General features: G+C 44.1%; 1 protein-coding gene across 8 annotated transcripts in view; it reads left to right on the plus strand.

Annotated features, from left to right (window-relative positions):
* Positions 1-26,286, plus strand: part of FRYL (FRY like transcription coactivator) — a 332,520-nt gene that overhangs the window by 70,910 nt on the left and 235,324 nt on the right. For 4 of the 8 annotated variants that reach the window (XM_077279788.1, XM_077279789.1, XM_077279790.1 and 1 more), the window contains exon 1: positions 22,593-22,859. The exons of 1 other annotated variant lie outside the window; for it this stretch is intronic. In XM_077279788.1, the coding sequence (XP_077135903.1) occupies positions 22,655-22,859 (205 nt within the window). In that variant the 5' untranslated portion in view covers positions 22,593-22,654. Of the gene's footprint in view, positions 1-9,291; positions 9,420-22,592; positions 22,860-26,286 lie in introns of those variants that run through there. 3 more of the 8 variants (XM_077279795.1, XM_077279798.1, XM_077279796.1) reach the window with 1 other exon arrangement.

Consider the following 26,286-nt stretch of genomic DNA (forward strand, 5'->3'; position numbering starts at 1 on the left):
AATCGGGAGATATAATACTGGAAAAAAAGTATTAAATCTCTAACAATTCTAATCCGTGCATTGTGGTGGTGTGATAGATCTGTATCTTCTATAAAGATATTTGATATCAATCATTTATAACGTGTATTAGCTCTGTTCACACTGGATTTTTGGTAGTTTATCATAATTTCTCTGTTACTTCTGAATAAGAGAGTGCAGACATTCTGATAAAACCCAAGTAGATCCCACCATCCAACCTGATGGAACTGGAGAGGATCTGCAAGGAAGAATGGCAGCGGATCCCCAAATCCAGGTGTGAAATACTTGTTGCACCAAGATGACTCCTGGCTGTACTGGCTCAAAAGGTGCATCTACTCTATACTGAGCAAAGCGTCTGAATACTTATGACCATGTGATATTTCAGTTTTTCTTTAATAAATTTGCAAAAATGTCTACATTTCTGTTTTTTTTTTTTTTTCAGTTAAGCTGGGGTGCAGAGTGTACATTAATGAGAGAAAAATGAACTTTTTGAATTTACCAAATGGCTGCAATGAAACCGAGTGAAGAATTTAGAGGGGTCTGAATACTTTCTGTACCCACTGTACATGGATGTATTATGTAACGGCTTCAGCACTGTACAGTGCCTTTTGTTAATGTGAACAATGCCATACTAAAATTGAATGGGTTTTCCCAAAATAACAAATTATCCCCACAGGATAGAGGATACCTTACTGGTCACTGGGGGAACCAACCACTGGGATTGCCAGCAATGGGCTCCGAAACCCTCAGAACAGGACATTGTAGACCTCCGGCTTGAATGAAGGAGGGTGCACGTGCTCTGCCTCCGCCACTTTTGCTGAATTTAATGGGTGGATGTAGCCACGCATTGTCTCTGCCTATTTTCCTGAGCGGTTTCAAACTGGTGTGAAAATGCCAAAAGTCGCACATTTTTTGGACTGTTGGGGTATGTGCACACGGTCTGTAAATGCTGCGGGTTAGACACTGCATGCCTGCGTACTAGTTAAAGTTAGTCTTAAAAATAAAAATAACCCTGGTTGGTTAGTGTGAAAATTACAAGATTTCTAAATTTTTATTTTTAAATCCTCGAATGGTGTTCCTGGACTTTTTTTTTTTATTGCTGACCTAGTTACAGTGCATGGTTGAGAACTTCAGGGCCACCACATAATGTACAGAGTTGTCAGATTCAGGGGGCTGCTGCACCTTCAGTCAGCTGATCGATGGAGTCCACACTGAACGGATTGTCCCAGGGATAGGCCATTAGTGCTAAAGTCCTGGGAAAACCCTCGAGTGCACTTCTGCTGACTGCATTTGCTATTTGACAGTGGCCACTGATGCAAACTCACATACTGGGTACCAGTTTGAAGAGAAGCTGTCATCAGGATTCCGGATTATCCATGTTAATCAGAAGGTATGGGCTATAATGGCGCAGTCATACTCATTTAATAGATGCCTTCAGTGTAGAAATCTGCTGCCTAACAATCATTAGAAGTTTGGGATTCCTGAACTCTTCATGCATTGGGGCGGGACTGTGGTATCTTTATCTCCTTCCACATTTAAATTTTGCGCTGTTGCTGTCCTAGCTACTGGCGGCACTTACCCATATTAATCTGGTGCCAGGCTTCATAAAAATGGCACCTGAGACGTCTGATGGTTCAATGATGAGTCGTGATCTCATTCTGCACATGCTCCACCGCCGACACCATTTTACTGAAGCTGTTAGAGTAAAAGGGGAATTACTTGGCGAAGTCTAAGGTTTCACACTTTTATTTTTGTATTCCTTGTTTCCATGTGTATGCCTCATGGTTTTGCTGCCTTCCGTCTGATTCCATATTGTGCACATATGCGAACAAGGAAAACATTGCATCTCTATCATGGGAATTTATATCTTAACCCCTTAATGACCGCCGATACGCCTTTTAACGGCAGCAGTTAAGGGTACTTATTGCTCAGCGCCACTTTTTAACGGCACTGAGAAAAAAAGGGTATAGTGCCCCCCAGCTTTGGAAAATCTCTGGGGTCTCGGCTACCGGGGGTAGCTGAAACCCTGAAGAACATGATTAGGGTTGGTTTTTACCATCCCCAGTGTTGCGATCACTGTTATTCACCGAATGACGGCGACCACAAAAAGTCAGATTTCCCATTTATTTCTCTCTCCTCTGATATGATCTAGCATACCAGAGTTGAGAGAAATGGGGTCCCCTGAGCCCCCCAGTACCACCGGTGTCCCTGCACCCTCCGGTTTTGTCCCCTGGCCCTCAGCGTCTTCTTCCAGGAAGAACATGGCGGACACATGCGCAGTGCGCCTGCCAAGAACTGCCATCCGGCAACAATAGATTTTTCCTATTGGTTCACTTTGATCACTGTGATAGGGTTTTTTTTTTCATCACCCCCTTAGTTAGGTAAAAATAAAAGTTTTTTTTCCCATTTGGGTTGGGGTAAGGGTTTGGGGGTAAGGTTGGGGTTAGAGCTAGGGTTAGGGTTGGGCTAGGGTTAAGGTTGGGGCTAGGGTTAGAGCTAGGGTTGGGGTTAAGATTGGGGCTAGGGTTAGAGCTAGGGTTAGGGTTGTGTTGGGGATAGGGTAGTGTAGTTAGGGTTGGGATTAGGGTTAGGGTGTGTTGGGGTCTGGGCTGTGCTAGGGCTGGAGTTTGAATTGGGGGGGGGGGGGTTTCCACTGTTTAGGTACATCAGGGGGTCTTGAAACGCGCCGTGGTTCCCGCCATTGATTCCAGCCAATTTTGCGTTCAAAACATCAAACGGTGCTCCCTCCCTTCTGAGCCCTGCCATGCGCCCATACAGTGGCTTTCCCCCACAGACTGGGTATCAGTTTACTCAGGAGAAATTGCATAAAACAATTTTGTGGTCCATTTTCTTGTGTTACCCTTGTGAAAATAAAAAAAAGTTTGGGTCTAAAGTAAATTTTTTGAGGGGGAAAAAAGTAAAACGTTCCTTTTTTTTCTTCCACATTTGCTTTAGTTCTCTTGAAGGGTTAATAAACTTCTTGAATGTGGTTTTGAGCACCTTGAGGGGTGCAGTTTTCAGAATGGTGTCACTTTTGGGTATTTTCTGCCATATTGACCCCCCAAACTCGCTTCAAATGTGAGGTGGTCTCTAAAAAACAAACAAACAGTTTTTGTATATTTTGTTGAAAAAATGAGAAATCGCTGGTCAATTTTTAACCCCTATAACTTCCTAACAAAAAAAAAAAATGTTTCAAAAAAAAAAAATGCTGACGTAAAGTAGACATGTGGGAAATGTTATTTATCAACTATATTGTGTGACACCACTCTGATTCAAGGGCACAAAAATTAAAAGTTTGAAAATTGCAAAATTTTTCAAAACTTTTGCCAAATTTCCGTTTTTGTTTTTTTTTTCTCATGAACGCAAGTCATATCGAAGAAGTTTTTTTACAAATAACATGAAGTACAATATGTCACAAAAAAACAATCTCAGAATCAGCGGGATCCGTTGAAGCGTTCCAGAGCTATAACCTCATAAAGGGACAGTGGTCAGAAATGTAAAAATCGGCTTGGCCATGTTAAGGGGTTCAGTCCCTGCAAAATGCACATATGCTACCAACTATGTTGCGGATTTTGTGGCTGCCCCTCTCTGCTGTGTACCCCAGTAATGCTTAGTTGTGCGTGTTTGATACTATGTGTGGTATGTAAGCCTATATATTTGAGTGTCTTATATCGGCTTTAAAAAAATAAATACAACATTTGGAGTAAAGCCATAGCTGAGCGGTAGGGTTTATTGTAGCCTGTTGCAAATGCAGCAATTATTATAAATTGCACAACAATTTGGTCTTCAGTGATAGTCTGCTGCCAATATACTTATCAATAGTCCAGCCATGGAATAGAACTGTGAGAACTGGCATCTGATGACATTATTTTTTCTATAGGGGCATTTTAGGGTAAAAGCAAACCCTATATCATATGTGTCGGTGTGTATATCCGCAGATGTTCCCGGGATAAGTGCAGTGATGAATGTATGAGCACGTACCCTGCGGCTCGCACTCCTCTCCCCTGCACAGACGCACAGGACCTGCAGGTGGAGTTGTTGTCAGTCTTATATCATTCTTGACTTTCTGAGACTGAACTAGTCAGACAATATCCCATTGTAATGCTGTTTGTCAGATCTCTTCAATAGGGGGAACAGCCCATAGAAAATAAAATCTGCCCGATTCATTATTCTTTTTGCCACACTTTTTTGAGAGGTAAGTTTGAATTTTTGATTTTTTGTTTTATGGCTCTTGCACCACTCTTGGGGTAAGTTCACACAGGGCATTTTTGTTGCTTTTTTTTTTTCTGCAGCAAAACCTGATCTTCTTGGCAGGAAAGAAGCTGTGTCAAAAACGCAGGTTTTGGTGCTTTTTTTTTTCCTATTTGTCCATGATAATGTCCTTGGATTTTCAACAGCAAAAACGCAGCAAATAATGATACCTGCGTTTTTGCTGCGTTTTTTTTTCAATACCCATTCAAGTCAATGGGTGAAAAAACGCAGCACAAACGCTGAAAGAAGTGACATGCTCTATGTCCAAAAAACACAGCAAAGCACAAAATACTTATCACACAAAAAACAACGTGTGTGAATGAGATTTCTGAAATCTCATAGGCTTTGCTGGTACTGTAAAAAGCAGCTGAAAATTAGCATAAAAAAAAAGCAAAAAAAACGCCCAGCGTGAACTTACCCTTACACTAGATTTTGTACTATTTATATTTTTTTATTATTTGCACAGTAATACTTCGTTACTTTCCTAGAATGCCCTTTTTTTTCTTCCCTTGGAGCAGTTGTAGACTAACGTGCAACATTTCAAACCCTATTGAAAGGATTCCGCAATCAAAAGAAAAAGCCAATTTTAATTTGTATCAAATCCATTAAACATTGATAAATGTGGCGCAGAGTCCACTAATAAATACAGGAGGCTGAAAAATGACTTAAAGGGGTTGTCTACTACTGGACCACCCTTAGTAATGGGTACAGAAAAGTAAAATGATTCTCTCCTCCCAAATCGGCCCTGCTCCTCTGTAGTCAGCACGGCATCCTCTGCCTGTCTGCAGCTATGAACATCTAGCATTGGCATCGCCTGATTTCTGCAGCCGCTGATTGGCAGCAGTGGTCACAGTTTGTCCGAACCAAGCAGGGACGGTAGAATGTGCTGATTCCGGAAGGTGAATACAATTTTTTGTTTACCTTCCTGGGCCCATGAATGAGTGGGTTGTCCAGTAGTAGACAATCCTTTTTATAGGTTGAATATATCATAAATTGACACTTAATGGATTTGTCACCAGATTGCACAATACAGAACTTGTTAAATATTAAATATTCTTAGACCTGATGATTGTTATGTACTTACTTTGAAAATCCATGCCATAAGGGATGTATAATCCTTTATGTAAACGTCCATGACTAATTCTAACCTTAGTATTTTGAGTCTACCTCCTGGTAAAATGCTCATCTCAATATCCATATTATACCGCAATTCTGACCTAAATTTTCAAAGGCAGTACAGCAGCCTCATCAGGTCTAACAGATCTTTTGTTCTATAATGTATACAGTTTATATTGTGAAATCTGGTGACAGATTTATTTTATTTTTTTTTTTATTATAAAGAAACCTGATTGTTTCTTTCTGGCAGAACTTGCCTTGTTAATCTTGCACTTTCTTACCAGGCTGATGTTTAATTAACTCATCACTACGTTTATAGTTTTAGTTGTGTGTGTATATAATGTACGTAGTAGGATTGGGAAATTTCAGTCCATTAATAAATGAAAGCGGTTACTTACAAACGACAAATGCAGGTACGTGCCCTGACAAATACGGTACATTACACATTACAGCCCTTAGGGCAGCTCTTTGGTTCTGTACGTTTCTGACACTGGTGTAATGGTTTGTGTAATTTCAACACTTCCAAGGAGTGCGACATATGCAGTGCGCCAAACACTGTATGCCGAACATCTGGATTTCTGATTTCTACACATTTGATTAAAAAATAAATATATTTCTCAAATTCACTGTCGTTGAATATATAGTTTGTTGGAATCGCTGTAGCCACTTTAGATGTAAATATCGGTCAGATTCTTCCAGACTCAAGGGACTCTGTTGGGGTTAATGCCACCATGGTTTGGGCAGCATGAGACTGATGAATGGTTCCATAAAAGCTTTTAGGCTCCCTCTGAGGGTGGAATCCTGCAGGAAATTTGGAGTCCTATGTGAGCAAACCGGTGTCTGACAACTATATATGCAAATTGCCTCTTCAGAGAAAAAGAGGACTTGAACTCTACAGCGCCACCTGTTGGAAGTAGCGATCCTACAAGTCACAATAGACATGAGTGAAGCAAGTTCAATTGCCCTGAATTAACTATTGAACAATTTAAAGGGAACCTGTCAGTCGAATCATGCTGCTAAAATCACAGGTGTTCCAGAGAAAACAGTCTGAAGATCCGCCCTGGTCGGCTTTTCCCTCCGCAGCTCCAGGTGATTGACATATATCTTCCTATTTGCATAAATGGGAAGTACCTGTTAATCAAATAGAGTGGGCTAGTCTCTGGGATAGTCTCATCTCTTCTTTTGGTTTCTGTCCGGATCTTCAGACTGTATTTTCTCTATATACAGTGGGTATGGAAAGTATTCAGACCCCTTTACATTTTCACTCTATTTTGAATTTACCGAATGCCTGCAATGAAACAAAGTTCTTTTTTTTACTCATTAATGTACACTCTGCACCCCATCTTGACTGAAAAAAATCAGAAATGTAGAAATTATTGCAAATTTATTAAAGAAGAAAAACTGAAATATCACATGGTCATAAGTATTCAGACCCTTTGCTCAGTATTGAGTAGAAGCACCTTTTTGAGCTAGTACAGCCATGAGTCGTCTTGGGAATGATGCAACAAGTTTTTCACACCTGGATTTGGGGATCCTCCACCATTCTTCCTTGCAGATCCTCTCCAGTTCCGTCAGGTTGGATGGTGAACGTTGGTGGACATTTTCAGGTCTCTCCAGAGATGCTCAATTGGGTTTAGGTCAGGGCTCTGACTGGGCCAGTCAAGAATGGTCACAGAGTTGTTCTGAAGCCACTCCTTTGTTATTTTAGCTAGTGTGTTTAGGGTCATTGTCTTGTTGGAAGGTGAACCTTCAGCCAAGTCTGAGGTCCAGAGCACTATGGAAGAGGTTTTCATCCAGGATATCTCTGTACTTGGCCACATTCATGTTTCCTTCAATGGCAACCAGTCGTCCTGTCCCTGCAGCTGAAAAACACCCCCATAGCCTGATGCCTCCACCACCATGTTTCACTGTTGGGATTGTATTGAGCAGGTGATGAGCAGTGCCTGGTTTTCTCCACACATACAGCTTAGAATCATCACCAGAAAGGTTTATCTTCGTTTCATCAGACCAGAGAATCTTATTTCTCATAGTCTGGGAGTCCTTCATGTGTTTTTTACCAAACTCTATGCGGGCTTTCATATGTCTTGCACTGAGGAGAGGCTTCCGTTGGGTCACTCTGCCATAAAGGCCCGACTGGTGGAGGTCTGCAGTGATAGTTGACTTTGTGGAACTTTCTCCCATCTCCATACTGCATCTCTGGAGCCCAGCCACGGTGATCTTGGGGTTCTTCTTTACCTCTCTCACCAAGGCTCTTCTCCCACAATTGCTCAGTTTGGCTAGATGGCCAGGTCTAGGAAGACTTCTGGTGGTCCCAAACTTCTTCCATTTAAGGATTATGGAGACCACTGTGCTATTAGGAACCTTGAGTACTGCAGAAATTCTGTTGTAACCTTGGCCAGATCTATGCCTTGCCACAATTATGTCTCTGAGCTCCTTGGCCAGTTCCTTTGACCTCATGATTCTCATTTGGTCTGACATGCACTGTGAGCTGTGAGGTCTTATATAGACAGGTGTGTGCCTTTCCAAATCAAGTCCTATCAGTTTAATTAAACACAGCTGGACACCAATGAAGGAGTAGAACCATCTCAAGGAGGATCACAAGGAAATGGACAGCATGTGACTTTAAATATGAGTGTCTGAGCAAAGGGTCTGAATACTTATGATCATGTGATACTTAAATTTTTCATTTTTAATAAATTTGCAAACATTTCGACATTTGGTTTTTTTCAGTCAAGATGGGGTGCAAGTGTGTACATTAATGAGAAAAAAATGAACTTTTTTGAATTTTCGGAATACTTTCCTTACCCACTGTACATGGTTTCGTGAATCGGCTGATGGTTTCTTTTTTAAAATAGAAAATAAAATAGTCGTAAAAGTGTATTTGTATTTGGGACAGAGCTTTAGATGTCATCAGCGTATGGGGTGTATCTTCTATAAATCACCCTGTCATATGATACTAATATGTCATGCTCCGCTTTAATAGTTAGAATTTCCAATCATTCCCATTGTCACCTTTCCTGATGTGTCTGTTATAGTAAATAACGTCTTTACCCATAATAGAATTATTCTGGAGCATCTTCTCTCTGCCTTGTTTCTTGGTTATCCTTCCTGTAATTGTATGAATAATGTGACAGGTGACTGATACAAGCTGGGGTGTGACATTGGCTCAACCAGGCCCATCACGCCTCTTGGGTAAGGGCAAATGGTAACGCCGTCTTAATGTATTAATACATTTCTAGGAGGAATAACAGCGGAGCAACCACAACACAAAACTGTTATTGAATAAGGAGTGGCGCCCGGCCCCTCATTAAGGTGTGACATCACTTTAAACAGGATGTGTGGCTTGTAGATGGGAACTAGAGAGCTTTGTTGAGTAACTTTGCACATACTTTCCTGTACTTGTGGTACAGATCTTGAGTTGCATCATGTCTCCTACTCCAGACACATGCAGTGACTCCTCCAGGAGCGCGCTGCCTGCCCACATCACGTGTATCCCACCCAGATTAGTGCTCTCGTTCTGCGGATTTGTGATGTGTATCGCAGCACTGTACAGGAGTGTAGAGAAGTCACTACATGTTAGGACTTTAGATACACTTTTAGGGTGAATTGTGTGTACCCCCATAATGCTGATGGATTATGTTCTACTGCCGGCAGCTCTGAATGCACCATTTAATGTACATAGGCTGTAAGACATAATGAAACAGAACATCACTACAAGAAAAAGTAGAGCAAAGTATCTGCAAAGCTGCGCAGCAGCAGGTGCGGCTCATGTAGATGCGGAGCTTTGCCTGTAGAGTAGACATCTATAGATTGTGGCATATCGTACTGTGGCTTCCCCCTGGACCTGACTCCCTGAATACGGTCCGTGTCCCAAATAATTGATGTATGTGTTCCTCTCCTTTCCAGCTGCTGCAGCTCGCTGAGCTCTGATGCTTCCTCGCCTGGCTGCCTACTCAGCTCTACTGCTCAGGCTTCCCGATATTAAGATCGATGCACTGAGCTCCAGCACATCGCCGCCTCCTGACTGCAAGCATGTAAGCAGACTCTTCTCCATCACCTTCACATTAGAAAAATAAAGATGGACCTTGTTATTTGTCCATTTGTGCAAAATGTTCAGATTCCGTAACTTGCTTTTCTGTTGTGTTAATGATCTATTGTGAGTGAATGAAATCCTTCTATCCTGAGGCTGAAAGCTTGTACAAGCTAAATAGTTACCTCTGTATCACATCTAGGTCATTGAGTACAGAGGTAACCGCAGGGATCCCTCTTCTCCTGAGTGTTGCCACGTTGTGTCAGTGTTGGTTGAATGTAGTGCTTCGTTTCCTTGTTTCCCTCACTGGTTTGCCTAGGTTGTGCTCACCTTTTTTCCCCCCCAAGAACAGGATTAGGCCATTGGATTTTTCAGGATTTTCTCTTCTAAAAGCAAACAAGAATCCCAATCACAGACAGTAAATGGCAAACTAGACAATGCTTAGGAATGGAAACAAAAAGTATATGGGTAGTAAGGGTTTTTCTGTGATATACAGATTGATGTACTAGCTATAGAATGGGCTATCCGTGGGGGGTTAGTGGGGGTCCGAATCGGCAGATTTGGAGGCTCTCTTCTTATGCAGGCGTGGCGGCGGCTCTCTTCTTATGCAGGTGTGGCGGCAGCTCTCTTCTTATGCAGGCGTGGCGGAGGCTCTCTTCTTATGCAGGCGTGGCGGAGGCTCTCTTCTTATGCAGGCGTGGCGGAGGCTCTCTTCTTATGCAGGCGTGGCGGAGGCTCTCTTCTTATGCAGGCGTGGCGGAGGCTCTCTTCTTATGCAGGCGTGGCGGAGGCTCTCTTCATATGCAGGCGTGGCGGAGGCTCTCTTCTTATGCAGGCGTGGCGGAGGCTCTCTTCTTATGCAGGCGTGGCGGAGGCTCTCTTCTTATGCAGGCGTGGCGGAGGCTCTCTTCTTATGCAGGCGTGGCGGAGGCTCTCTTCTTATGCAGGCGTGGCGGAGGCTCTCTTCTTATGCAGGCGTGGCGGAGGCTCTCTTCTTATGCAGGCGTGGCGGAGGCTCTCTTCTTATGCAGGCGTGGCGGAGGCTCTCTTCTTATGCAGGCGTGGCGGAGGCTCTCTTCTTATGCAGGCGTGGCGGAGGCTCTCTTCTTATGCAGGCGTGGCGGAGGCTCTCTTCTTATGCAGGCGTGGCGGAGGCTCTCTTCTTATGCAGGCGTGGCGGAGGCTCTCTTAGGCTAGTTTCACATTAGCGTTTAAATCCGCAGCGTTTAAAACGCATCCGCAAGTGGTGGAAAAAACGCATATAAACGCGTACAAACGCGTTGATTTTTAGATGCATGCGGTGTCGCATGCGGTTAAAAAAACGCGTTTATATGCGTTTTGTACGCGTTTATATGCGTTTTTTCCTGCGTTTGCGTTTTTGGTGCGCATGATAAATTTCACAAGAGAAAAATCAAGATAACCAGACACCGCCAATGGGACTACAGAGGGCGTGTATTATGGGATCTCTATATATAGACCCCTGAACAGCTGGAATCTTCAGATTTTGCTCCTTTTTCCTGTGTCATGATGGATCTTCGCATGGAGAGCTTTTATTTCAACCTGGATTTAAGCATCAAGCTGTTTCTTGCCTGTGCTTTTGCTTGGGAGCAAGACAGAAATCGTGAAAGATGGAGAAGGAGACAACGTAGGCATTTTTGGAGACACCCCATTATTGAACTACGTGAGAGCCGTGGAGCCTATCACACGCTGTATGCCGAGCTTAATGCCAACCCGGAGAAATTCCCGGAATACACAAGGATGTCGCAAGACTCGTTCCGGGATTTGCTAGCTCGTGTCCAAGGAGCCATACGGAGACAGGACACCCAGCTCCGTAGAGCGATTCCACCCGAGGAACGTCTGGTTACATTAAGGTACGTTCCAAATATAAACCAATGACAGTCCAAATTTTGTGTTTTCTGACATATATTTTTGGGGTATTTTCCTTTTTTTCTTTAGCGTAACCACACCATAAAAAGAATAGATTGTAATGTTTTTTTGTGTTTGTTTTTATTACAGATTTCTGGCAACCGGAGAGAGTTTATCATCCCTCCACTTCCAATACCGGCTTGGAATATCCACCCTGTCCGGAATAGTTGCGTACACTTGTCGGGCTTTGTGGAATGTACTCCGGGATGAGTTTATACCTCTACCCACCGACGACATGTGGCTTGAAATTGCGGAAAAATTCTGGAGTGTGTGTGATTTCCCCAACTGTTTAGGAGCGGTGGGTGGAAAGCACATTCGCATTATCAAACCAGCCAGAACAGGATCGGAGTACTTCAATTACAAAAAATATTTCTGTTGTACTCATGGCAATAGCCAATGCGAACTGTCGCTTCATCGCCGTGGACATTGGAGCTTTTGGCCGTGGCAACGATTCCCAGACTTTCAAGAACTCGGATATGGGCCGCCGTGTGTATGGCAACAATTTAAATTTTCCCCCACCACAACCTCTCCCCAACACTCAAGGCCCACCGATGCCATTTGTTATGGTTGGGGATGAGGCCTTGCAGATGTGTGAAAACCTACTGAAGCCCTATTCCAGTCGGGACTTGAACCACACTAGAAGGATCTTTAACTACAGACTGACCAGGGCCCGAAGAACAGTAGAGTGTACCTTTGGCATTCTGGTCGCTAAATGGCGCATTCTTGCATCAGCCATAAATCTAAAAGTGGAAACAGTCGACGAGGTGGTCAAAGCCTGTGTGGTTCTGCATAATTATATAATGGCTAAGGAGCGGCCCAACATTGAACTGGATGAACCAGTTGCACACCCACTGCCCGATTTCCAGCATCACCCTCTGCGGTCAACTGCAGCCGTTGGTCACATGCGGGACCAATTTGCTGCCTTTTTTTATTCAGATATTGGACGTGTGTCATGGCAGGACAACGTTGTGTAAATGTCCTGTTGTAATTCGATCTGTACCAGTTATTTTCTACAATGATAATATTTCTCATTAATAAAGTTTACTTTTGGTTGTGTTGACCGTGTCTCCTATCTTTTTCCTCTACAAACCAAGGCTATCCTAAAACTGGCAGTATTTGATCTGTATGTAATATCAGTTTTTGTAATCCAAAACCAGGAGTGGGTGATAAAGGCAGAGGTGCTAGTTATTATGTTAATATCATAATTTACCTCTAATTGTTCCACTCCTTGTTTTGGCTTACAAATACTGATATAAAATACTGGCCACATACTGCTAGTGTTATGGCAGCCATGTTGCTTTACTGGTAAGCTTGTTGACGTCATTGCGTCCTGATTCTGTTCTGCTGTATCCATTGGACACAGACTGAAGAGACAATGACTGTCACACTATCTATACTCATCAAGTCAGGTGTCAGAAATAATGAATTCAATATGCACATATAACAGCCTCATGAATTCACTGTTTCTGACACCTGTGCAGGTGAGCATAGATATGCAGTGTGTGAACACCATTGTCCCTCAATTTGTGTGTAATAGATTATGTACAAAGAAGAGAAAATGGAGGTTATACAAGGCAGTTCTCTACTCAACAGGTCAGGTGTCATAACTAATGAGTTTTTTGACACCTGACCTGTTCAGTAGAGGACTGCACTGTATTTCCACCATTTTCTCTTCAGACTGCCACACTAGGCACAGACAAAAAGATTATGGAGATACATGTAATATTTTTTGGCCCACCTCATATCTGTATACTAAAGACACACAAAGCTGCATATTTTTTTTTTTTTTAACTACTGGAGATATGATGTGGCCCAAAAAGTAAGTGTGTGGCGAAGTTTCTTGGCGCACGTTGTGTGTTGCCGGCGGCGGAAGACACAATAAACCAAACATAATTGTGGCAAATCAAATTGTTTTTATTTTGTAACAACCAAAAAATGTATTTACTGCGCCGGCTTGGGGTAGAGTGATGTAAACGGGGGGTGTGAAGCACTGAGCCCTGGCTAACCGTGGACAACGCAGAGGTGGCACGAGAAGGGGCAATGAAACTAGAAGGGTCTGGAAGTTCTGGGATGAGGCTTGACACCTGAGAGGCTTGAGACGCACTGGAAGGGTGAGACAAACCTGACATTACAGACACATTGGGAGGTGAAGGTGGAGGAATGCTAAGAGTCCTCTGTTTTGTTTTCTTTTGTTTTTTTTCTTGGTTTGCCTGGTTGTGGGAGGTCTTGGTGGGCTCATATGTGGTGGCGGGTGACCTGTCAGGGTCCGGCTGCACTGTGCCAGTCCATAGTGCTCGTAGAGCGTGCAGCCATACCAGAGTCCATAGTGCTCGTAGAGCATGCAGCCATGCCAGAGTCCATAGTGCTCGTAGAGCATGCAGCCATGCCAGAGTCCATAGTGCTCGTAGAGCGGAAGGCCATGCCAGGGTCCTGCTGCATCGTGGTGGTGGCGGTACGGAAGGCCATGCCAGGGTCCTGCTGCATCGTGGTGGTTGGCGGTACGGAAGACCATGCCAGGGTCCTGCTGCATCGTGGTGGTGGCGGTACGGAAGGCCATGCCAGGGTCCTGCTGCATCGTGGTGTCAGTGGAGGAGGTCCAAGCAGGAGCAGCGGATGTCATGGTGGTGGCGGTGGGATGTCCAGCTGCACTCGGCATGGTGGTGGTGCTGTAGTGGTGTCCGGCTGTGGAAGGAATTGAGGTGGCCGTGCAGTGGGATGCAGCAGAGGTCGGCATTGAGGTCAATCGTGACAGTGACGGCACAGGTGGATATGCCGCCACTGTCTGCTGGAAATACCGACTCTGCTGCATAGCCTGCACGTAAGCAGCATTGCAGGCCTGCATGACACTCAGCTGGAGATCAGGAGTAAGGTGTTCCGACATGCCCTGCTCAATTTGGTTAAAAAAATGATGTGCTGGCCTCTGGAGGTCGGCTTTCACTTGATCAAGGCTTTTGCTGACCTCCTGGATACGTGTATTCATGTGGCTAAGGGAAATATCCATTCGGTCACCCAAAGCCTTGATTGCTTTGTGTAAAACCGAGCTCAAGTGCAAAACCTCGGGCATGAGTGACCTGTCCGAAGCCCGCTGCCGGGAGGAGCCCAAAAAAAAAAAGGGGCAGTGGAAGAGGACTGCGAAAGGGGAAGACCTGATGGACCAGCTCCCTGGTCTCCAGTTAGTGTGGCAGGCCCACTTGCTGTAGCACTGCTGGATGGCTGGGACGAGTCCATGGCTGTCGGATGAAGGACCGCTCCAGAACCTGGGCCAACAGTAGTGCTGTATGTGCTGTGAAAAAAGGAAAAAGACAATTAATACCAAAAATTAACCAGACGCAAAATCCTGTGGAATATAAAATGCACGTGATAAATACTTACGTTCTCTGGGCAAGGACCGGTCTTAAAAATGCCAGAACGCGATGGTATTTGTATTTTCGGATCCTTGCTCCTGAACCACTGGGAACACGGCTCTCTTGACTCAGGCCCTTGTTGAAGCAGTCCTTCATCGAACGCCAACGTGTTTTGACTTTGGACACTGTTAAAAAAAAAATATTATGGTCAGAAAAAGGACTTTTGGCCGTGCTCACACAACTGTGTGTGATGAGAGAAACTCCTGAGAGTTTCATCACACACAGTCGAGTGAGCACGGCCAAGGTCTCTGCTACTTCACACTGCAGTGCAATACTTACCAAATGCAGTTCGGACCCGTGTCGGGCCGTTGTTCCAGCCATCCCACATCGCTTGGTCACCTCAATCCATAAGCGCCGGATCGTGACGTTGTTTGAGTGCAGTGGATCCCGGGTGTCCCACAACGGGACTCGCTCTTGGACCAGGGAGATGAGGAGGTCGTTCTCGATAAGATCATCCTCCCGTTGTGAAACCTAAAAATTAAAGAAAGTCATTACAGTTTGCTCAATTAACATAAGGAAAAGAAAGAAAAAAGATGCTGAGAAATGGCATGAATAGTAAAGTCAACATACAAAAGGATTCCAGAAGAAAAAAGTAAAGTGGAAAGAAAGGAAGATTCAAGAATATTACACTGAGGACAGTCAGCCTTGTATACGTACCCGCTGCCGTCTTTCCACCGGACCTTGACTCCACTGCTCCTGCCCTGTCTCAGCCGCAGTAGAAGAGCTCTAAAAAAAAGAAAAAATCAAATTGTCACATGTCGATGTGACAGTGAATACTTACCAATCTGACGAGGCAAGTACTCACCTCACTGACATGTTCCACTTCCGACTGTCGTGGACGAAACTCCTCACCAGAAGAAGAATCCGAAGAAGACATTCTGATGCATGTAGAAAGAAAGAAATGCAAGAAATTAGGACATGTAGAGACAGAAAGTAGAAAATAAAGACATTGGCTAGGATATACTCACATTGTTCTGAGGCTTGTTTGCTCCAAGGTGCTGGGGTCTGTCTGCTCGGCTGTCCGCTGTGGGCCGTCTGCTCTGCTTGGCTGTCTGCTGAGAAGTGACCTGCAACTGTCCACACCCTCCCTTTATCACCTTGATGGTGGGGGGTGGCTTATCAGTGTCTAGACATGTTTTTCTCAATTGAAACGCATGCGTTCAAGAACGCAACCAAACGCATGTGCTTGTAAATGCATGCGTTCATATAGACAGCAATGCTTTTTTTGTCGCAAACCTTGCGCAATCGACCGCATGCGTTTCCAGGCGGCAAATAGACGCCTCTAAAAATTACTACATGTTGCATTTCCGCGCCAAGCCGCAAACGACGAGACGACGCATGCGTCGTCAAACGCGGCAAAACGCGAACAAACAAAAACGCATGCGTCGATAATATTAAATATAGGAATACACAACGCATGCGGTTATATGCGGTACAAACGCTGCGGCCACAACCACAAATGTGAAACCAGCCTTATGCAGGCGTGGCGGAGGTTCTCTTATGGTGGCGTGGCGGAGGCTCTCTTCTTATGCAGGCGTGGCGGAGGTTCCCTTATGCAGGCATGGCGGAGGCTCTCTTATGCAGGCGTGACGGAGGTTCTCTTATGCAGGCTTGGCGGAGGCTCTCTTCTTATGCAGGCGTGGCGGAGGCTCTCTTCTTATGCAGGCGTGGCGGAGGTTCTTATGCAGGCGTGGCGGAGGCTCTCTTCTTATGCAGGCGTGGTGGAGGTTCTCTTATGCAGGCGTGGCGGAGGCTCTCTTCTTATGCAGGCGTGGCGGAGGTTCTCTTATGCAGGCTTGGCGGAGGCTCTCTTCTTATGCAGGCATGGCAGAGGCTCTCTTCTTATGCAGGCGTGGCGGAGGTTCTCTTATGCAGGCGTGGCGGAGGCTCTCTTCTTATGCAGGCGTGGCGGAGGTTCTCTTATGCAGGCGTGGCGGAGGCTCTCTTCTTATGCAGGCGTGGCGGAGGTTCTCTTATGCAGGCGTGGCGGAGGTTCTCTTCTTATGCAGGCGTGACGGAGGCTCTCTTCTTATGCAGGCGTGGCGGAGGTTCTCTTATGCAGGCGTGGCGGAGGTTCTCTTCTTATGCAGGCGTGACGGAGGCTCTCTTCTTATGCAAGCATGACTGCCTTTCTGTATGTGTAGCTGCGCTTTGGCCCTAATCAAGAAAACAGGGCTATCAGCAGTACTAGGCACAACAGCAACCATGTATGATCAGCAATCCATGATAATCGGTGAGGGGGCCTCTGTTACCCCTGCTGTGCTGCTCATGGTCAATGGATGTCGTATCTGACTTAGTCAGACAGGAATTGGCTGCTTCTGGGGTAGACATCAATTTATTTTGTCTTTAGAAACAAAAAAAAACTTTTTATCCTCATTTATACATTTATATAGATATGGTTTTATCCTAAGGGGATATTCAAAAACTTCTACAGACACTCTCTAGATTTTATCTGGAAATGTCTTTCAACACTATGAAAATCTGGGTAATAACCAAGGCATACTTCAAAAGTTTCAAGCAACGATTAGGCTGGAGTTGCAGAACGGGTCGTGAGAAAGTAATTCTCTGACAGAAGCATTAGTGTCACATTTCTGTGAAAATGCCTAATTGCAGACGGGTCACTTGTGGCCAAAAATCCAACTGGGTAGATGTTTTTTTTTTTTCTTGACTGTTTGGGTTTCAATGCTGCACCATTGTCATTCATTACCTTTGATGGCACTACCAAAGCCATACAAGTTATGTAGGTGGAGAGAAAGATCTGGCAAGTCCAATTTCAGACTTCAGAACCAGAAACCTCTACCAGAATGCCAAAGAAGTCTGGTAGAAGCTTTCTCATAGAGCATACAAGAAACTGGCCGAGTGCCCTGTGTATGGGGGAGTTTGGGTGAGATGTCTGCTGTCTGAACAATCATTGTGACCCATATCTATTGTTTTATTTGGAGGCTTTTAGTTATTGACACTGTTATGAGGCTCTCATAGACTTACATTGAGAAAGTCACTACTGGTCCATACAGAAGATTCTGTGAGTCGCCTAGCCACTTGGTGCAGAAGAGCACTGGTACTGCGCTGGGAACGGGAGACGACAGCGATCGTGACATATTTCAATACATGTAGCGTATACATAATACCCAATTCTGAGGAAGTGCTACTTTAACAAATAACTATTTGGAAGCAACCAGCAGATTGGTTTAGCTGCACATCTTGCTGTACTGTAAAACAGCTTGTTATGTCTGAATTACCGTCTGCCGCACAGATTATGGTGTCCCAGCTTCCAGTCTGTTTGTGGGAGTCAGTCGGTGATTGCAATTAATAACATCAACTTATCCATTGTTCTCATCATCTTCTCTTTTGGCTTTAAAAATGTAAATTCAGATCTGCCTGGAATTGCTTGCTAATACTGCGCTAATTACAATCGGACAAAAGGGAAGACTTTGCTTTGATTGTTCCGAGGCGTCCTCCTTAGTGAGGATTTAGATACAGCTTTTCATCAATGAGAATAGAGTTAATGACTTGACGGGATAAGTGGAAGCTTCTGATGACACCAGGCCTCATGTATGTTTCATTAGTTGCAGGAATGTAAATGAAAAATTGCCATATTGTCTGGTCCTTTTTATCACACCCGCGCCCCCCCTTGTTATTTTCCAACTGAACCCTCATAATTAGCTCGGCTAATGTCGGACTAGTCTGTTGCTTCCTGGTCTGCTGAATACGTAATTGAGGATGTGTTTCGTCTGTTACACCATACCGAAGTCTGGAGCATACAGTAGAGCACGTGCACTGCATAAACTCCCACATGTTATGAGTCAGCCCCTGAGTCTGATCTTAGGGGCCTATTGCTGTATTTCTGTGTCTGGTGTTTTAGCATAGAGAAAAAAAAAAATCATCCCAGTTCAGTTATCATTGCCAATTCTCTTGTCCCTTCCGGCTTTAATTTCTTACTAGTTGGCCTGTGCGAAATGTTTGCACATTGGTCGTCGGGGCGCAGGCAATTTCAGGAAAATCAAGCTGGTCAAATGTTAATATATTTAATGAGATGATGAACACAGAGAGGTATTTATATGTTAAGTAGAGACTAAAAAAATGTCTTGAGGTTGTGGTGCCACCTGCAGGTTATTGGTTTTTTTCTGCAGGTTTTTGAAAATGAATGTTTAAACTGTATTTATTGATCAAATCGTAAATGTGTGGTTTGTTTGTGTCTTTTCTTGCTGAAGGGGGCAAGTTTACCTTTCAAATGGTGTATTATTTGTGTATGTTGGGTGAAGTAATCACTGAAAAAGCAGTGCATGTTTACAAATGTTTGCATATGTGACTCACCATTTCTGTGTAGGGGGGTGAAGTAATCACTGAAAAAGCAGTGCATGTTTACAAATGTGTTTGCATATGTGACTCGCCTGCAGTGAAGTGTGCAATCCTCAAATTTGCTTGAAATAGGCTGGGCAAGCACTTCGGCAAGCTGGAAAGACCCCAAGGCAAATGCCACCTGCAGGTAATTTGACCTTTGAAATGGTGTATAATTTGTGTGTCCGTGGAGTATAAATGGAGCAAGTGTGCAATTGAATAGGCAGTGCATTTTTACAAATGTGTTTGCATATGTGACTCACCTGCAGTGAAGTGTGCAATCCTCCAATGTGCCTGAAATCGGCTGGGCAAGGAATTCGGCAAGCCCTCAAGGCAAATGTTAGGATTTGTTTGCGATGTCTGTAAGCGGCTTTGTGGTAGTGTGGTGCCACATGCATATCATTTTTCCTTACTGCAGGTTTATGAAAATTAATGTTTAAACTGTATTTTGTGATCACATCATGGATGTGTGGTTTGTTCGGCTATTTTCTTGCTGAAGGGGGCAAGTTTGCCTTTCAAATGGTGTATCATTTGTGGGTGGGTCCAGTATGAAGGGAGATACAAAGTAATCACCGAAAAATAGTGTTTAGAAATAATATATAAGGATGACATCACCTTCATCCACATGACCCCTGCAGCCAATCTTTGGCCTCCAGTGGTGATGCTAACATAAGCTTGCTCAGGGCAGAGATTGTCTGCAGCCATCATGTGAATGTAGTTGATGGCAGTAGATAAAGTCTAAGAATTGATGAAGCATCAGCATCGTTTTTTGTTGTTTCTTCCCAAATTTTCCAAAATCCTGGACAGATTATTGCTGAGTTCTCGGGGCATGTGCATATGGCGTCTTTTAGACCACGGCGGCGTACCTTGCTGAGTTTCTTAGACAGAAGACGCCACAGGAAAACGCCGGCTTGTGTTTCTCCTGAAATATGTTTTTGCTCGTGCTTGCATCATCTTTGTCACCGGCGTCTTGTGTTTTTTTTTTTTTTTTTTGTTTACATAAACTAGTTTGTGGTTTGGAGAATGGGTCATGTCAGTTCTTTTAGCTGCCTCATGGCTTTTTCGAAGCCTGAAGCTGTGCTTATGTCTTTCTGAGCTTCATTTAATCGCAAGTCATTGTGACATTGCACTGCAGATGGTCATTCTTCTCTGCATTTTGTTAAGGGCTTTTTAGGCAAAATCCCCCTGAAAATGAAGTTGTGTGCGCGCACCCGAATAGGCTTCACCCATGTGTTACTGTATTGGATATATTCGGAGAAGATGGTGAATAAATCGGCGATGACGTACATGCTGATATTACTTTTTTTTTCTCCCTACATATTATTAATGGATGCGATCAGCCTAGTGTATTGTTTCTCCTGATTCTTCCTGCAACATCCAGTCGCAGTTGTAATAATTTAATAATTTCGCCGACCATTACATATTGATAACTTAAATGGAGAACTTTTACTTTTATGTGTAGTCCATGCGGCTGAGACCCTGAAGGAGCTGTGAATTATGAAGACGGGACATTGAGGGGAGCACTGGTGACCTACAGATGGCGGTTTCCAGGACATAACATTTTTTGGACTCGGCCATGCACCTTTAGTTGTCTTTCGTAGTTTTTGTCCTACACGAAATTCTAATGAAGCCAGTTTCCACACCAGCGTTCACTTTCTTGTTCCAAGCCATTCTTCTGGGGCCGCTCCTTGCAGGGCAAAGGCTTTTACTAAATAAACATGTTTTCATTGATGCTAGATTTCTGTGCTTAAGAAATTTCATTAGTGGGGAGGATGATGATGGATGACAGCGGCACAATGTGTTTGTTCAGCCCTGCTGAATTCGTTTTATGGTGAATATTGTTACGGTAGCCGTTCACAATAGACAGAAGGAGATTGGTGGTTGGACAATCCATCTTCTGGTGAACGGCCATTGCACCTTTTGGTCTCTGGTCACATATGCTTTTTTATTACAGTATTTCTGCTCTGTTGTAGGAAATTGAATACACATATAACGCATGTGCCGGACCCCCTCCATGTCGTACACCACTGCCACCTGACAGACCCTATTAACTGATGGCCTTTGGTTTCCAGTATGGGGTCTGGCACTTTGTTGCAGAGTCAGAAACTAAGGCGAACATTTTCCAACCCTTGGAGCCTTGGTTTGATATGAGATATTAATGGGAACCTGTCGCCAATTTTTTCATGTCTGAACTAGGACTAGCACCTTTACTCAGCGTGTATGCTGCTTTCCATAAAGGGGTATATAACCCCCTGTATACCCCCAAAAAATCTTCTGAAACTTCAGCGCTCTATGTAAATCCTGCCTGTCCGGTCCAATAGGTGTCCTTGCTGAGACTTCTATCCCTCCTCCTGGCTTCTGATCGCCGTCCTCCTGCTTCGATTGTCATGGATGATGTCTCCTGCGTCATTCACGTAGCCGAGCAAAATGTCACGCCTGCGCACTTTGAGCTGCCCTACTGCTGGCAGAGCCTATAACACAAGTGCCCATGCGCCTGTATTTTTCCTGCCTCTCCCCACAGTAGGGCAAAGTGTTGGAGATATTAAAGACCCCTTACTGGGGTACATTTCTTGCTGTAAGATGCGCCACATTTATTACTCCGGCACCCTGGAGGAGCTGTTGGGTTTAGAGCTGGTGAATGTTTTAATATAACTTTCCAGGGGTATTCCCATCTCAAGATCCTATCCCAATAATAGGTGTAGTAATAATAATAATATTAGCAAATACCTCCAATTAGAAATGGAGCATAATTTTTCTGATTCTCTATTTCTCTTTCCTCATGTGCAGGTATTGCCGTAGCTCAGGTATCCATAGTTACGACCACTGATGTAGTGACAGCTAGTTGCTAGTGGCCGTAACCATGGATACCTAAGGTCCTGCAATGCCTGCACATTGCCTTCCTGCCACAATATGTTTTCTTTTTGCTACTAATATTGTATTGCTTTTTCCATGAGTGATTATTATCATGCCGCACTCTTTGCTGCCATTGAGTGTTTTTGGTTTGGATGTGATTTATCTGGGTGGATTATTGGGGTACGTTGTCCCCTGGGTGTTGTGGTGCTCCCCCATCCTCTGAGGCCTTAGGGGGAGCTCTATACCTATGTCCTAGGAGCTCTTAGCCCTGTGTGGTAGTGTGGAGGTGATAAGACTTATCTCCTGCTGCAGACCATTACTCCTCCCTGCCTTCAGGCCTTATCTAGCTCCAGCTAACAAGAAGTTCTCCTGGCACTTTGCCCTATCTGCGTGGCTAATTTTGGGTATTTTGTGCAGCATGGAGGCAACAGGCAGCTATGGAGTTGCGGTGTTTTATGAAGCACATTGCAGTTATTTTATGAGTGTGTTATCTGCGGCTTTTATCAGTTTGTACAGTAAATACTGTGGAGGATCTGCTCCATAACAGCTGGCTTGTTGACCTGTTCACGTCTGGCACCACCCAGGTTCACATGACATCACTATGTAAAGTAAGCCTGGTTAGTCCACCTTCATGTTATTTCAAGGAAGCTGTGCATACACCTAACCGTGCCCTGGCTGCCGGAGCGTTGTACTTTAGCTGTCAGTGATGTGATGGGACATGGAGTTCCTAAAAAGGGTAGTAGTACCCTCCTCCTTTTCGGGTGAAGTGGTCTTGGATGTAGGAAGCACCTTGCGTGAGAGTGCTCCCAGGCTCCTGAGGATGAGAAGGGTGAGCCTGCTTTCTCTAGGACAGACCATTGACGAGGACTTCGAGACACATTTCCAGGTGCAGAACATGAACAGGCTAAAGAGGAGGCCTCTAGGTACGTTTTACTTGTCCACTTTGGAGACCATGACAGAATTATTGGATTTGTGCGGGAGAACCATACTTTGTTCAGATTGCATTGAAAATTCATGATTTTGAGGATTCGTTTGAGTCCAGATGGGAAGTAAAGCGCAACATGCGACATTCTCAGAGGGACTACAAAACCTGACCGTGTGTCATAGGTTGGCCTGGTCTGTCTTCAACCATTGGGGTCTGTAATGTGGCATGCCGTCATTTTCTTTCTTTTTTTTCTTCTCTTATGACAGTGCATCTGTCCTATTGTAATATGATAGGTACACAGTACATGCATTCTCCTAGGTATCGGTAGATGTAACATTGCTATGTCCACTCGTCTCCTGATACAGAAGTGAGAGGATCCGGAATAACCCTATAAAGAACTTGTGCACATTAAAGTTTTATTCCCAGAATGACAAGTTAGGGCTCACGCACATGTCCGTGGATCTCTGTTTAATCATGGACTGGCCATGGGCCTCCAGAGCATGGCCACTTGATATGTTTCTATGTAGCTGTCAAGCACCGGTTGGGAGACCCATGGCCAGTCCATACATTGCAGTCTGTGTTCAGACCAAGATCCCCAGATCTGCATGAGCCCTTACACTCTATAAATTAACTTGCTGATTGCTGGGGATCCGACCACCAGGCCTCCACGTGATCCTGATCATTGAGGTTCTGGAAACCCTGCTGCAGCCCCGTCTGGAATAGAACAAAGATGTGGTTATGTAGCCTCCGTGCCATCACGGCTGGAATTAGTGGAGTACAGTATTTGATTTTCTATGGCAGTCTCGTACTCCATGAATGAAGCAGAGGCCACACATGTGCAACTCCACTTCATTCAAGACTGAGCCCTGTTGTCCTGATCTCTGGATTCCTGGGGGTCCCAGCTGTCAGAACCCCTGCAATTAACAACTTATACCCTTATTTTAATGGATAGGGGATAACTATTGATTTTCAAAATATAACTTTAAAAGAAAAGTCATCCAAATTTACTGATAATATCCAATGTGTATGACCGTCTCGGGCTGGTTTATGACAGGTGGGGGGGAGAATGTTTGCGTTTGACACTTTTGCTCTCTTGGGAGATATGTCGCTGCTCCAGAGGTCCGGCAGCTGCTTAATCCCCTCTCTACTTTTGAATACATATACAAGCACGCCAAACAAAGCGAGTGTGTATGGAAGGGGGTGTAGGGTGATGGCGAGGGTGTATGGAAGGGGGTGTAGGGTGATGGCGAGGATGTATGGAAGGGGGTGTAGGGTGATGGCGAGTGTGTATGGAAGGGGGTGTAGGGTGATGGCGAGGGTGTATGGAAGGGGGTGTAGGGTGATGGCGAGGATGTATGGAAGGGGGTGTAGGGTGATGGCGAGTGTGTATGGAAGGGGGTGTAGGGTGATGGCGAGGGTGTATGGAAGGGGGTGTATGGTGATGGTGATGGTGTATGGAAGGGGGTGTAGGGTGATGGCGAGGGTGTATGGAAGGGGGTGTAGGGTGATGGCGAGTGTGTATGAAAGGGGGTGTAGGGTGATGGTGAGGGTGTATGGAAGGGGGTGTAGGGTGATGGCGAGTGTGTAAGGAAGGGGGTGTAGGGTGATGGGGAAGGTGTGTGGCTCCTTATAATCTGATAGGAACTTTACTTTCCTCTTTCACCTCTGTTTTATTTTGTGTGGTTTTGCATGCTTTGTATCCAGCCATAGATTTTCTTCTAAATCATTTGCGTGCAGAAAACTGAGCCCAGGTTGGACTGAGATGTTCTCCTGCTAAGCAAGTGAGGAAAAATACACCTTTTGTAAGCTCATCAATCAGCTGTATGTACACAGAGCTCTGGGAGGGAAGTGTTTGCTATAGGTGGATTTTAAGATTGAGATATAAATGAACATTTAACACCCTTGTTATCTTTTTATAAAATTGCAAATAATGACGGGCTGATCACTTATGTCACCTCCTTTCTAAAATTACAAATTCTAAAAAAAGAAAGGGCTGTGCCAGTTTATAGTATGTGCTGCTGCCGGTGGACATAATCCGGAAAGCTGGCAAAAGAAAGAAAAATCATTTTACTTATTTTGTTAAGCTCATGCTTCAAAACCTAAGTAAAGAGGCATTAACCGTCTTCCACATGGTCAGGCGGAAAGAACAAAAGGAGGGAGCCATGCGCTCTTCCTTTACCCCTGTAGCAATATGGTGACTCTTTTTGTTGGATCCGTAGATGAAGTTGATCACTAAGAACCATGCGGTTATGTCTTGTAGTCTCAAGCAAAGAGAGCAATGATTTTAAGTTTTCGTTTGTTTTGTGATCTAAAAGAAAGATTTATTTTTTTTATTTTTTTTTTGCTGAATTTTTAGTAACTGTTTTTTCAAGTTATATTGGTTTTTCTTTTTTTACATTTATATTGTTTCACTTTCACCCACATTGTTAAAAAAAAAATTGTTTGTTCATGATCAATTCCTGTTTACATTAAACTGCCCAAAATGAATGCAGTGATGTTTGACTATAAGGAGTGGCTGTGTCACTGTTGGTGCCAGTAAAAGGGATGGATTAGCTAAAAATACAATTATCATTGATTCAGCCAGTGTGGAATTATAAGAATTCAGTTCAATGGAGAAATAAGTGTGCTATTAATTTGTTGGGTGACAAGTGAATTAGTGATGAACCGCAGTACCAGTCACAGCCCATACACAAAGTGGCGCTATTTCTGGAAGAGACCCTTGCTTCACACAAGTGTATTAATAAATGTTCTGTATACAGATCTGTAGTGCTGACATATTGCAGAGTAAGCTTCATCAGTATACGATCGGTATGGCATGTGTACCAGGGTGCATTTACCCACCGTGTTTTGCAGGCCGTATTTGGGCCACAATGCGAGACATAGCCCAAGTGTGGAGACCAGCGATTAACATCCCTGCACCTGCGTCAGGACACCCCACAATAAGACGGATTGCAGCCTGAACACGGACTGTAAAATCCCATCTCATGAATGTACCCTTACCCATCTTACCCATGAGTAATACAGATGGTTTGTCTTCTAGGCATGAAAGTGAACTATGCAAGACTACTGCTATGAAAGGTTAAAGGGGTACTCCCATCTCCAAGATCCTACCCCAATATGTAGTAGTAGTAATAAAATTAGCAAATATTTTCAATTAGAAATGTGGTATAGTTCTTCTGATAACTTATGTCTCTTACCCCATGTGCAAGGCATTGATGTAGCTTACATATACATGGTTACGACCACCTAACAACTAACGGTCACTATATAAGTGGTTGTAACCATGGATATCTACGCTACTTTAATGCCCTGCACATGGGGTAAGTAACGTTGGGAATCAGAAGAACTATACTACATTTCTAATTGGAGGCATTTGCTAATATTAGTGCACCTACTACATATTGGGATGCAATATGAAACACTTA

Source organism: Ranitomeya variabilis, chromosome 1, assembly GCF_051348905.1.
Source record: "Ranitomeya variabilis isolate aRanVar5 chromosome 1, aRanVar5.hap1, whole genome shotgun sequence".
NCBI classification, from domain to species: Eukaryota; Metazoa; Chordata; class Amphibia; order Anura; family Dendrobatidae; genus Ranitomeya; species Ranitomeya variabilis.